The following is a 14,005-nucleotide window of genomic DNA, read 5'->3' as shown; positions in this document are numbered from 1 at the left end:
TCAGGAGGAAAATACAAAATTTTATCCGATTAAATCCCACCAAGATCTTTTCCTGGATGTGCCGATGAGACTGCTGCGTGCTTTTTCCTGTAAGCTCTTGGGGCTTATCCACGAAGTGCAATCAAAGCTGTCAGGATCATGAAACCCCTTTAACTGGAATTCTACTGTCTGTGCAGTATCAAGCGGAATGAGCCTGTACGTATTTATTCTTGGCAGACCGACCGCATCTCTTCAAGTTCTCTCTCGCTTTCTGCATCCTGCAAACGCAATAAGAGAACAGTTAAATACACAGCCCCATCGGAACAATTAACAAGGAGAATTTCCCTTTACTTCTCCAACCCCACACAAGGGTTTAAGTACACCCCAGCCTTACATTTCCGCTCCCCTCTAACTCGCCTCTCAATGCTACTGTCTTTCAGGCTATTTACATTTTCCAAGTATCAAAGAAAGCTTCTCTTGTATTTCCTTTTGAGACAAGAGCCGACAACTGGAACAGCCAAATTCAAACCTCTGCTCCCTCACTGACTCTCAGTCTGGAGAAATGCTTTTGTTTTTCCTTCCCGGCATGATGGAAGTTATTTGATTGATGATGAGAACTAACATTTGCAAAGACTTACCCAAAGCCACTTGAGCATTGGCTTCCTTACTCGACTCCCACTGTTCATTTCAGAGCAGGAGAGAGAATTAACCGTTCCTGACTCTTCTGCCTGTAGCTCTCTCCTGGTCTCTCCCGAAAATCTCAGTGCTTTTTTGATTAAACTCTCGCACCTCCAACACAAGAATTTCAGGTTCTTTGGAAAAAATCCTCCATTTATCAGACACACCATTCTAGCGCTGTCTAGAGAGATTTCCAACCAGCGTACGGTGAGGCAGCTCCGCATCAGGCAGAGCCAGGCTATTTCCTTCTGCAAGAAGGGACCGAATTCTGGCTCCGTCCCACTGCTGGCAGCAGCCAGTGGCCAAGCGGCTGATGCGATACTGGCCACTGCCCTGCAGGTGGTGGCACAGGCGAGCCAGCACCTCCCCGGATGTCTGCCAAGATCTCAGGCATACTTGGGGTTTGAGTCTCAGCACAAGATTTTGCCACAGCAACCTAAAAACTAATTACAGCCTGAAAAAGAGTGGCATGAAAATGCTGCGTATTTCTAGAATTCTGCCTCTTTATTCCGCCAGACTAAGGCTGAAGCTGTAAGGGCTGCAGGACGTTGCTTAAATTACTTCCCTTGCATTTTTCATGACGACATAAATAATATCAGATTAATATTAAAAGCTGATGTGTGTTTAGTTTCTGACTGGCAGTAATTCGAGGGCACCTTCCATACAGCTGCTGCTTAACAGGAAAAGCGCAAAAGCGCTCCCAGCCGGGGAGCACTGCCCCATGGCAGTTCTAGAACACAGGACCGGCTGCTCTCCAAAGCCCTCTGAAAGTAACAAAGGAGCCAAAATATCCTAGATATTAAAAAAAAATGCTGGGCAGCACACGCAAGGTTCTGAACGGCTCGGGACAATCGGCTCCAGCCTGGGGGTGTTTAGGAGCTGAGTTGGCACCAGGAGAGCCAGATCTCAGCTGCTCCTCCAAAGCCACCCGGGTCACCGGGAGCGCTCCAGCCCCAGGACAACCGCCCAGCGTAAGTGGCCCCATCCGAATCGAGCTGGCCCGGCATGACAGTGCCCAAAGGAATAAACCTTCCCCCAAAAAAGGGGCCCTGGGAAGGCTCCTGCAGTTGCTCAGCAGCTTTGCAGATGCTCCAGCTGCTGAATACGTGTCTGACGCTAACCCCAACGGCACAGCACTCGCATTGCTGTGTCCGCTCCTGAGCCCACATCAGACATACTCTCAGCTTCTTAGTATTTGCCATTACTTTCCCAAATTGCTTTAGGCGTTCCGGTAACAGGTCCCAAGAGAAGAAGAGTCCGCGCTAAGGAACAAAATACTTCAGAACCTGGGCTTACAAGCTGCAACATCTTTCATAAAACAATTTCATCTCTGCCCATCATCAACGCGTGCTCAGTGAGACCGCTACCTCTTTTGTATTAACGGGCAGCTCCGCGGCAAGAGTCATCCAGAGAACGGCTGCGGAGTTGTTCCCCAGGTCCCTGTAACACTGCGAAGAAAAAATGACAACGTGAGAAGAGTTAAATGGGAAAAAGTAGGCAGCAAATGTAACTGAGCGATTACGGACCCCGGCAACTGATAAAAAGAGCCATTTTGCCTCTTAACCATTTGCAGTTTCAGGCTTCTGACGTTTCCTGCAGTTTCCTTCATTCACAAAGCATTACAATCACCATCAGACTACAGAACACTAGATTGCCTTTTTTGTTTTGTTTTGGGCAAGGAGACTGGTTTTTTTGGAGATGTTAAGGCGTCCCTGAGATTTTCACCATTTTCGAAGCTCTATTTTTATTTCCATTTAGCCGCTATTCCCTCACACCGCTTTCACTGTAAAACCTCTACACCGAGAGCACGTCCTCTTAGGAAGCTTACATCCCCTGGGCTGTTAAAAATGAGGCTCAGCCACGAGCACTGTAGCACCTAATATTTACAGGTCTCACAAGAGCTGTGAAATACTCTTCCACCGTGAACCCTGCATCATCTACAGCAGAGAAACAGCCATCCCTCTGCCTACGAGGAAGGGTTTTGGTGCCTACAGAGTCATGGAGGCGTTTGGGGACGATGAAATAAGCATGGGAAGAGGAAGTGCTTGCTTAAAAAAAAAAAAATATAAATAAAATCCATCAACGCAGTTAATCCCTGTTGTAATTGCCATAAGGAGCCAACATTCAGTCAGGACGAGGACGACAGTTAAACTCCCGCAGGGCCATTACTTCAGGCTCTGAAATGTCACTGCAGGGTACGTGCGTGTCTGCATTCTGGTGATTTTCCTGCGTCGTGGGATAGTTCTGGAAGAGAATCTGTTCTGCTGTGGGCGCTGTCAGAGCCTGCATCTGGCGAGTTCAAAACAGAGGGAGTCACGGACACCCCGGAAGCCTTTGAAAACCCCGTGTCTCTGCATATCGGTCGAAAACGTCAGAAAGTGACTATAAAACACAATTCTTTTTTTCTTTGAAGTCTGACCCATCAGAGCACTCTCTCCTTCGAAACAATTAGGCCCCAATTGCACTTTTAAAATTCGGTGATTAAGGACGTGACCCAAAGTGACAGAGCCTGAGATTAGGAAAAAAACCCCAAACCCAAACAGATCCAAGTAGCCCTATTACCCTCCACGCTAATCTGTGCGTGCAGACTGTTTCTGAAGCTCGATCAGACGTACACGGTGAACTATCAGCCCAATAAAACGCATCAGTCCATGTAGGTTACACACAACAAAACCCAAATTTTTACATCAAGTCTGAAAATCTGTTCAGGTTGAGGCTTGCAAGGATTTGCTGCCACAACTTCACTGGAAATACGTTCCAAGTCTTCCACCCTTTACTCTGTACAGGGCATTTCGGGGTGGTTGTGAATTTCCATGAATGCTGGCTGTATTTACAAGCAGAGAGAGAAGCAATTAAGGGCGCGTTCACCATGGTACGCAAGCAGCCAGGAACAAAAGGCTAGCTGGCTTACAAACACGTAGCTGATTTTGCCTAACAGACTCACGACTAAACACACCGCGTGAGCTGTGATATATCAAAGACACAACCCAGCGGGTGTGAAGGCTGCTGCCCCTCCGGCTGGGCTCTCCTCCTCTGCTGTCACCTTCATTTTCCTTTAACGAGATGCTTGTTGTGAAATAAATTCTGCACCTAGGTTCCAGTGATAATGTGCTCCAGACCAAGCAGACCCCGCGGCTCGCACGCTACCCTGATAAAATTCATATTCTTTGGGACATTGGGAATTCAGGAATTTCACAGGGAATGACTACAGCTACTCTTTGCTACGCCCACTCCGGCTAATATTTCTAAAGCTATTTGGGCTTTAAATACTTCTAGACTCCAACTGGAGATTGCAGGAATTAAGCAGCAATTTTAACATTTAAGAGTTCAAAGCCAATTATTCCCTCAATGCAAACAAAAGGATCTTTGGCGCTCCAGCTCCAGGCATCCATGGTGGATGTAATCATTGCTCCCATCTGTACCGGTGTGAGAGAGACATCCTTTATCCTCCACCTCTCCCCACGCTTCTCCGTCTGCGTACACCGCAGAGATCCACAGTGGCGGTGGGGTTAAACCTCCAGCCGGTGGCTCACGAGTTACTGGTGCCACTTTATATAGAATTTGATCCGTTAACAAACAAGAAGGATGCTCCACTGGACGACTCGAAGGCAAAACCCTCCCTGAATTTTAATGCCTCTGCACTAGGTGATTCGGCCTTTTTTAGAAATGTTATCATCTTATAAAATCTTGCTTCTGGGTGGAGTAATTCACACACGCTTAGCACTTTGCAGCCAAAGGTAATTTTTTAGTACAAATATTTCTTATCATGTAAGCATACGTCTGAACTGAAGACGGCAGCAAGTGCTGGTTACCTTGGCAATGTAGACTCTTCCTGCTTTGGAAAATCCTGGGCTCAGTTCCTCGACCTACAAAGAACGGAGGGGAGGGTGCGACAGGCAGAGAAAAGCAGACGTTAGGATCTGCAAAGGACACAGTTAGTGCTTACATCAGGCTTACTGCACCGCTTAAAAAAGAAAAGACAAAAAATAGCTGACCAAACCCTGGTTTTGTAACTAGATAGAGCGGTGTAGGAATTTTTCATAGGCTCGCCCGGCTGGGTCAGTGAAATCCCCGGATTCCCACAAAGAGCCTGTGACTCAATGAACACCACCCATACTCTCACCCAACGCAGTGCCGTGGAAGAACAGCGAGGGGTGAAGTCAAGCGCTCGGAAGCGAAGGAACACTCCGAAGCGGCTGGAGGACCTCTCCTGCACACGTGCGTGCGCTGTTTTTAACCCCTTTGCCCACCAAGTCTCATCCACTTGGGCTTCTCCCGACCACGCTGGTGCCAAACCTCAGGAATCTTGCCCCAGTTTTTTTATCTTCTCCTTCCCAGTTTCCTAGTTACCCTCTGCCTTCTTCCAGCCGTCTCCGTGACAGCCATCACTCTCCGAGCAGCTCTGTTCCAGCGTGTTCCCGTCAGGAACCCCTGGCTTGACCCGTATCCAGCTGCACGCAAGCTCCCCAAGGTGCTCTACCAGCACGCCTGAGCCCAGCCCTCGGAGGAGGCACCGAGAGCACAAACAGATGACGTTCGTCCTCTTCATCCCGTAGTCTGGCCTGAGACCCAGTTCAGCCAGTCTAAGCCAGAGCCGCCGTTTGCCGGAAGATCTCCAGCCCCCTGAACTGCGGCCGAGAGCTGGAACGGTCCCTGTGAGCACTGGGGAAGCGTGGGTGTTCCGGGCATCATTAGCTTCCAGAGGGATGCTTCTCTCTGCTTTTCACATTCCCTCTGTATGAGACCAAAGCTCAGCCTCAGAAAAACGCCAGCTCCTGTTTCGCACCACAGCGCCGCCCTGACCTACCAGCAAAAGCGACAAGCTATTTCGCTCTCTAATGAAAAGAAACAAAGCACTTTGCCTCACGCTTAGCTCGGAACTGATTTAACCGCTTTGGCTGAAAGGGCAGATACCTATCACCAACTTCCCTCTCAAACAACTACATTTGAGCAAAATTCTAAGAAATTGCACCAAGAAGGCTTTTCCCTGAGACTCTGCAGAACTGCTGGCCCAGCCCGGGAGTTGTAAAGCGGCAGGGCCGTTTGTTTCCGTAACACTTCATCAGAGGCGCTGAAGAGCGGTTCTCACAGGCACGGCCCAAGCCACCCTGCTTAACTCGTCCATCTCGTGCCGACCCTTGCAGCAAGAGCTGTATGCTCAAAAACGCCGTGCCTTAAATTCTTTTTCATCAACAGGAGGACAAAAAAAAAAAACCAAAAAAAAGCCTTTCAGCAGTAGGAAGTACTCTTCTTTCAAGAAATACACGAGCAGCGTGCCCCTGAAACCTTGAAGCAGCTGTCTTCAAAAGTTCAAATTAGAGAATTCTGCCCTAATCAGACAGCCCTTTAATACAATATTCTGAGAGAAATTAAAAGTGACAGAACGTCACGAGTATCTCTGGGAGTGTTCCCAGGGGTGGGCTCACCCCGATCTTGCAGACCCTGTGAGAGCACAGACCACGGGCACGTAGTATCCAGCAGTGAATCGCTCCGTTGTGTAGCTTTTGAAAAGGAAACCAAACCCCTTAAAAACAACTCTGATCACTTTGGCTCTGGTTCTGAGGTCTGGAAAACCATGTGGCTCTGTCTGGCTCTTCTATAACAGAGGCGCCAAGAGTTTTGCTTTCACCAGCTTTTCTTCCAGAGGTTCTCGTCAGCGGAGGTGTATGACGGAGCCCCCGGGAGCGATGAGCTTAAGCGGAATACAAGTACTGCAGTTCCACTCGGGATTGCATGTGCCAGGTCAGCCACCCCCTTGCCTCTCAGAGTTCATTACCCGTAAGAAGTTTTGCAGCGCGTCCTGCACAGTGGCTGTAGGAGGGGCTTCAAACAAAGCAGCAGCAGTCTTTTTCTCAAGCCAGCCCAGGTGGGAAACCTGCAGAGACAGGGAGATGAAACGCTCAGAGCCCCCAGAGACACAGCAGAGGCAAAAGTGTGCAGACAAGGAGCCATCCCGTCCCCTGCCGCTGGCTCGTGCACCTGGGAGAACGCCAGAGATCGTGGTAGTGTCGGCAGATTGTGGACAAGCGTCCAAGTCCGGCCGCAGAGTTAAACCTGATTCGCTTTTCCCTGTCCCCAGTCCGCTTTTGCAGCTCCGTCCATCAGCTGCCACATGCCTCACGCTCAAAGATTTGTCTCTGCAGCTGAATATTAGAGGCACAGACAGCGCAGGCGGGTGGTCCCAAATCCCAAACCACGCCGGCTCCTGGCGGCTCCCACCTCTGCATCCCAGCAAACGCACACATGGAGCCCCCCCTCTCCCACCCGAAATCCTGTACCAGAACATACTCTCACCACACACAGATCCCTCCAGAGGGGCAGGCTAAGGCCTTCCCACCAACAGAGTGTCACTTTTTGAGAAACAGGTTGCTATTACAATTATTTCATGAAATCTCCTGCTCCCAGCTCCTCTACAATAAGAAAAGCCCTGAAATTTCAGTAGGGGACAGGATGCATAGGGCTGTAACCTCTGATAAGAGCTTCTTTATTTAGTACTGTGTAATTCTTACAAAGCAGAATAGCAGAAGCACTAACATATTTCTACATTCAAGTGGTTTTGTTTCACAGCTTCAGCAGCTCTAAGAGCAGTCAGGCTGAGCAGAAAGCCTCCAACAGCACAAAGAGCTGGGAGCTGCCGCTGGTTTCGCTCGCTGCTCCTCTGGAATTACCGCTGTCAATTATCTCCGCTCCAATCTCTGCAACGTAACTTCATTTTTGACGGCAGCAAAGCGCTTTCAAATTGTATAAACTGAAAAGTAGACAGTTACTGCAAACCCTTATATAGGCGCTAAATCTGATTGATGGTATTTGACTCCAAGCTTTTCCCTGTCAAGAGCTGGAGAGCAGCCGGCACGCTTCTCCTAATGCCTCCAATACGGTGCGTAGCAGGGGCAGAGGAAACACATGCAAAAGATCAGACAGATGCACTGTGTGCAGAAGCTCCTGCCAGCCCCGACACGTCCCTGATCACATCCATATGTGCTTAAAGGATTGAAGGTAGTTTGTTTTTCCGGAGTAAAGCACAGGGAACAGTAAGCTGGTTTGCAGTGAGTGCTTTCCCTAATCCATTCTTTGCTGTTCCACCTCCCATGCCGCCTGCAGGGACTACAAAACTGCGCCCGGAGCGCCGAACCCTTCAGAGCTCCAGTTCAGAGCAGTTCAGAAATAAGACTTTCAGCAAAGAGCTTCCCTCTGGGAAAGAGACAAAACACAGGGGAAAAACGAAGAGCAGAAGAGTGGCAATAACTAAATCAAACAGCCAAACCCCCAGCAGCTTTGGCTCTGTTGCACAGCGGGAACCAAGGGCTCTTGAAGCATTTTGTTGGTTCAGGGAGAAAAGTATTACAACAGCAAGAGCAAATGACATTGCCCATACGAAACCGCACTCTCCGTGCTCTGAAAAACTTCGGCATGTCTGCAATACCCCTAACCGTTCTCTACCTTCTTCTGGCCTTTGATCGTCGGCAGAGAGCAGCGTTTGTCCCGATCACCAACTCGGCGCTTCCATAGTCCCTCTCTCGCTTTGAGCTTACAGAAACTTACGTAAACTCTTCCAGAAGCCTGGACCGTTTAACATCTAGTCCGAAGGTACACATCTGAGGTTTAACAGGAGGCAGACAAGAGGGAGGTGGACTGCGTAAGACCTTTCTATTACAGTGAAGAAAACAACTTGGGTGGAAAGCCGAGAGACTCCGAATGAGACACCGTGTCCCGGCAGACAACAGTTTCACTAGTGCTTTTATAAAAGCACTGAGGTGCTACACGTACAAGAACACGAGCTTTTACACCGTACGAGGTTTCTGAACGCAATGCATTTATAGCATTCCTCAGCGGAGTGTTTTTCTCGGCACTCTTTCAGGCCTGGAGATCCCATGCAAGTGCAACTTTTAAACTACTTCAAGCAACCATGCCATTTCCATGCCCGTACTTTCTCATACAGTGTCTGAGTTCAGCAGCTAACGAGCGTCCTCATCCTTCGGGCCAGTGGTTTGAACCCACCTATCTTTCATTCAAACAGGGAATTAAATTCCAAGGAGGAAGAAAACAGCAAGAAATAGTAATAAACTGCTTTACCTGGTAACACCACCTGCCCAAAAGATAGTGAGACTTTGGATCCTCCGGTTTCAGTGCAATGGCTTTATCAATGTGCTCCTACGGAAAATCATCACCAACACACATTACGTTGTTGTTTCGGCAAGCACAATATCCACAGGAGCAGACGAACAAACGTGGAAAGAGCAAAGGGAGAAGCCCACATCTTAAGTCTCAGCGATCAATAAAATTACAGCTACAAAGAGATTCCAAATGTTCTTAAAATAGTTTCATCGGAGACAGAAACCCAGCACTTTATCAGCCTCCGAGACAAGAATTACTACACTCACAAAAACGAAGCTGCCCTTCATTTCATTCTGCCACCTGTTCAGAGCTTTGACATTACCCACTTACTGGCCATGTCAGCAGCTGACGAGGTACTAATTATACGTGGCCTGTTCACAGTAACTGTCCAGGTGCCTCCTCTCACCCTGCAGCATCCCCGCTGGGGATGAAAGGCAAATAAAGGCACCTGCGGCAGATTAAATCCTCTCTGAAAAAGAGCCGCTCTGCATTTACAGGAGGGTGCAAGCCTGCTCGCAGGCAGCTACTGAAGAGGAGCTGGTGCTGTACCTCATTACCACGGGGTAATTTCAGGTTTCTGGTTCTCAGCCTCATCATATACATATATTTTATTTGCCAAGCTTTTCCTCTTCTTTTTTTCCTGAGACTACAGCGTGCAAAAGCACGGAGCCAGACCAGTCGCCCTCATCACACGTCGCTGGAATCACCTTCCTCAGCCCAAACCACCCACTCATGGCGTCTGTGAGACCTGTCGCCTCCCTAATAAGGGCTGAGGCCCGTTTTCCTAATTTGCTGCTCTAGAAACAAGTATCATTCAATACTTACGCAAAAGCCAGCACGTCCTTTCTACTCACCTTAAAAACGTACCCAGTTTGGATGCGCTTCTGAATGCTCTCGTGTTCCGCTAACTGCCCGCAGAGAACAGCGTACCTACACACGGGAGACATTTGCATGAAATCAAGCCTTTTTGAATATACGTTTACGTTCCGTTAATAGCTTCAGAAGGAAGCTACAGAAGCACATTAAAGCTTACAACTTATCGTGGAAAACAAGGAATACTCTACAGCTTTCACAGGGAAGAGACATATGCAGTAAAAATGTCGTGCAGAAGGAATTAGCGTGCGGGATGGCGGCAAGTCACAGAAGCGGCTTGATGTGACATGAAAGCTCATCGCACCGCTGGCTGGAAAGCCTTCCTTCTGCAGAAACACCTCTACGCCCTACATTTCTTCCCTCAGCAACCAAACTGTGTCAAAACACAGCGCAGTGAGGACTGAACGCTACTGCGGCGAGCACCAGAACTACGAAAAGCTCTAATGAACTGCGGTGTGCAGCGATCTTCCATACGCGCCCCTCATCTATAGCGCAGCGGTTGGCTACTTCAAGGGAAAATACCGTGAGCACCTACCTACATCCTGCAGCCCGACACAGCCACCCAACGTGGGAAACAAAAGAACACGTTCTCAGTGTTGCAAGTGCAAAGCCGTTTAGTTTTCTCTAGTAAGAGACTGCAAACGTTGCCCGTGAGAAGCAGAGTACCTAGCAAAATCAGTCATTTCATGAGCTGTGACAGTTTCGGAAGTTTGGATTTCCACACCCGTGGATTTGTGCCCTCCCAGCTCTCCTCCCGCAGCCCAGCGGTTCCACCTCCATCCCTCCCTGCATGGCTTCCCCAGGAGAGCCGACGGCAGAGGCGCCCCGGGGCACCGCTGCCCAGCGGCACACGGGAACCGGAGTTTCGGCCGCGCTGGTTCAGGCTTTGACCTCCGCCATCCCGCCTGGGCCTGAGCTGCGGGGTGGAAGAGGCTGCCCCCCTCTTCTGAGCTTGGCTCAAAAGACACTAGGTGGAACGGCTGGATAAACGAACCACACAACTCTCGTTCTTTCAAAAAACAAAGCTGAAAAGAGGAAAGATGAACGTAAACCTCCCTTGAGAGTCCTTTCACCGCATCCACACCCCAGTGCCGCTGGACGCCGTGTCCCACCCCACCACACGTCCCTGGGGACGGGTAACCACACCAGATGTGCCTGCGGGAATTCGGGAGAGGAATTCCCAATCCCCAAGTGCGCTTCCTTCAGCATCACGAAAAAACCCACAGAACATCTCACGCCTCGTTGCTCTCGCCTGGGCTACGCTTTCAATGTGTAAGTCACAGCACAAAGAAGTTGCGTTTCCTGAACATTTACAATTTTGTCATTAATTCTCATTCCTTTAACATGTTAATTTTCTTTTGAAAAAACTCTGGTTCAGTTCTAAAATTCTTATTTTCCACAATAACGGAAAAGATTACTAGGTCAATGCCACAACTGGCCAGCTGAGAGAGTTCCCAGCCGCACTGCCATAAACTGTCACTTGCAGGCAATGAAATTAAGTGTTTTTATGATCTTCTCTCGGTTTGTTTCACAACAAATGTCAGCCTGTGCTAAATATCCCTAACCACGACATGACTAGGGTTTAGCAATACAAGCCAATAAAAGGTTTATTTTCCAAGATCACAAGATAAAACATCCCTATACAATAAATCACATAGTCTATAGCCCTGTCTAACGCCCAGGGACCTGCCAGAGGGTGGCTCCCGTAACCGTGTCCTGTAGGCTCCCGAATTCACGGGCAGGCGCCAAATACAATCAGGTCAGGTTTAAGGTTCTGTGACGAACCAGGGAAACTCATGCCTTTTTAACACGGGGGACAAAACTCTGGACAACCTCCCTTTACCCCACTCCATCCATCCCAGGGAAAGCCTCAGGAGTCCCTCCAGAGCAGCAATAAATCCGGTGGGACAGCAAGCGAGCCTCGCCTCATCTCTCCTCCAGCAACCACATAAATGTCAAGTGGTGCAATACGCAGCTGTCAAGAAATATAAATACCAGATTTTTTTTTAACAGCCTGGTGAAATGTTATATAAAACAAGCAGTAAATACCAGTCCTATCTTTGTGTCATGAAACCAACTTAAAAAAAACCCCAGTAAAATAATGCTAAGAGTTGCCTGAACTGTTTTTTCACCACAGTCCCAGGAAAAGACAACTCTCCCCAGCCCGGCTTTGCTGCCCTCAGCCCTCTGCACAGACCTCCCTTTGTGGCTTGTGCCCGGAGGCCCAGGGCCACCAGCCCCCCCGGTGACCTTCCCACTCTGCAGTTCTGGGATTTTAGGCTCCGGAGGTCTCCAGATCCTGACTTCCCTTCCTCTCCCCATAGCGCCAACACGGTTTTCTGCTTTTGTCTCTTCTGCTTGTTTAGCTTGGCTCGTTGGAGCTATTTATTCTGGTTCCTCTTGTGAAATGCCACGGGATGAATGTCAGGAGAGGCAGCGCTGCGCTGGGGGAGGACTGGCCAGCAGCGACAGCAGGGATTGAAAATAACGAGTTAGGGAAGGGGATTTTCATCTGTAAACAGCACGTAACCTCTGAAGCACCGCTCAGATCGATGTCTCAGCAGTTACCGAAACCTTCTATAATGATATCGCTCGACTAATTATTAACCAGAACTACTCATTAAGCTGCCCGCACTGGTCAAACTGCACGTTCCCATCGGGATCTCAGTAAGGACTTCCCCGTTTATTAGACAATGAACTCTGGGGACGCAGATACTACAGATGAGAGACCGTCTCTTCTTCCAGCTTAAATCCCTGAGCTCGGAAGAGGCGGCTTTGGAGACCCTTTGGTCTGGAGGCTGCGCTCTGGCTGACTCCCACCGCAGCAGGACCTTGGCCCCCGGGCACGGAACACAGAGCTCTGGGCAGCCCGGCAGCCCCAGCTCCGTGGCCAGCCCAAAACCATCCCTTAGCTCCTTTCACTGCTCCTAACACCCGCCAGCTGAGCGTGCCCGTGCTCCTTCCGCTGTAAGACAACCAGTAAATTAAAAAAAAAAAAAAACAACAGTGAGGCAAAGGGGAACGAAAGGAGAAGGGGAAAGCAGTGGGGAGAGGCGGCTGTTTTGCAGCCAAGAGTGAAATAGTGGGGTTTGTATTGCTGAAAATGAGTCAAACAGCAAAGCCTGACCACTGACAACACCACGGAGACAGGAAAGTTCTTTCCTTTTATTGACAGCATACAGACTTAACTAATATTTCATTGCAACACCCAGCCAATTAATGAGCTAGTGGCCATTGCTCCTCCATCCGCATTAGCTGTGAACGGGACGCGCCAAGGCCAGCCGGGGGAAACCGCCCAGCGCCATCCCAGCAAACCGGGAGAGAGGTTTTATCACACGCAGACAAGGAGAGAAAAATCCTCAACTTTCAGCTACCAGTCAGATAAAAGCTAAAAGAACAAAACTCCTTCCAATCATTTAAATGATTTGGAGAAACAGAGCTCCAAAACAAATCTTGATAAAGAATTTAGAAGTTTTCCCAGTATTTTATGAGTATTACCAGTTTTTTGCCTTCCTGTGCGTTAGTCTCTTCCCTTGAGTAAGGGAAGGGGACAGACAAAGAGCATGCCAGAAACGCAAGCACAATAAATCTTGCTCTGGATTAAAGCAACGCTAGTTTCCTACTGTCCCTGTCTCAATTTTCCATGGGGATTAAAATTTTATACATGTATTTTCACACTAAGGGATGACATCAGAAACTGAAGCGATGAACATGGGCTTCATCCCTGTTCTGACTCACAGAAATAATTACAGCTGCTCTCAAATTGTAAAATAAAATAAAATAATAATCAAGTATGTATACAGGAACCCTTTTCAGGATGCTTTCCATCACCCCTTTAACAACATTTCATTTAATAAATTCTGAAAGTTGGCCGCTGCCCGAAGAGCTCTGGGACATCAAATGCTTCAGCCTTTGCATGATCCGCAGGGGTGACCACAGGCACGTTATCACAACTCTGAGCAGTTCGCAGGCAAAGGCGAAGCCCTCTCTGCGCACACGAGTGGCGCAGCATTGCAGCGCAGGGGCTGCTGCCCGCCCTAAGCCAGGCTTCGGCCACCCAGGGCTTGCTGTGGCTCTGCCTTGCAGAGACCTGACCACGCTGCCTCACTGAAGGACGTTCCCCGTCGCACCTCTGTGTCCCAAACCCTTAAATCCTGTGGGTCTCCGTGGGAACTCCAGCTCCTTCACCCCGACCCCCAGGCTCCCACGCCACGGGCCACGCTACGTTTTCTTCACGGATCAAACCCAACTTGCAGCGCGGCCAGAGCCACCGCCTGAACCTCTGTCCTAAGAGCCAGTTATTTCAAGACTTTATCCTTAAAATGAAAACCCAAGTTCCACAAAAGAAAACCACGTGAAG

The 14,005-nt window shown here is 49.1% G+C and overlaps 1 protein-coding gene across 2 annotated transcripts in view; it reads right to left on the bottom strand.

The window, feature by feature from the left end:
• Nucleotides 1-14,005, bottom strand: part of RMDN3 (regulator of microtubule dynamics 3) — a 34,511-nt gene continuing 20,506 nt past the window's right edge. Inside the window, exons 8-13 of one of the 2 annotated variants that reach the window (XM_063331575.1) lie at nucleotides 9,627-9,702; nucleotides 8,731-8,808; nucleotides 6,434-6,532; nucleotides 4,470-4,523; nucleotides 1,954-2,105; nucleotides 1-257 (exon numbers count right to left, since the gene is read on the bottom strand). In XM_063331575.1, coding sequence (XP_063187645.1) covers nucleotides 1,998-2,105; nucleotides 4,470-4,523; nucleotides 6,434-6,532; nucleotides 8,731-8,808; nucleotides 9,627-9,702 — 415 coding nt within the window. In that variant the 3' untranslated portion in view covers nucleotides 1-257; nucleotides 1,954-1,997. The remainder of the gene's footprint in view (nucleotides 258-1,953; nucleotides 2,106-4,469; nucleotides 4,524-6,433; nucleotides 6,533-8,730; nucleotides 8,809-9,626; nucleotides 9,703-14,005) is intronic. The other variant, XM_063331573.1, reaches the window with a different exon arrangement.

The sequence above is a fragment of the Chroicocephalus ridibundus genome, chromosome 4 (assembly GCF_963924245.1).
Source record: "Chroicocephalus ridibundus chromosome 4, bChrRid1.1, whole genome shotgun sequence".
Lineage (NCBI taxonomy): Eukaryota > Metazoa > Chordata > Aves > Charadriiformes > Laridae > Chroicocephalus > Chroicocephalus ridibundus.
This window is presented reverse-complemented; position numbering and strand designations above follow the sequence as displayed.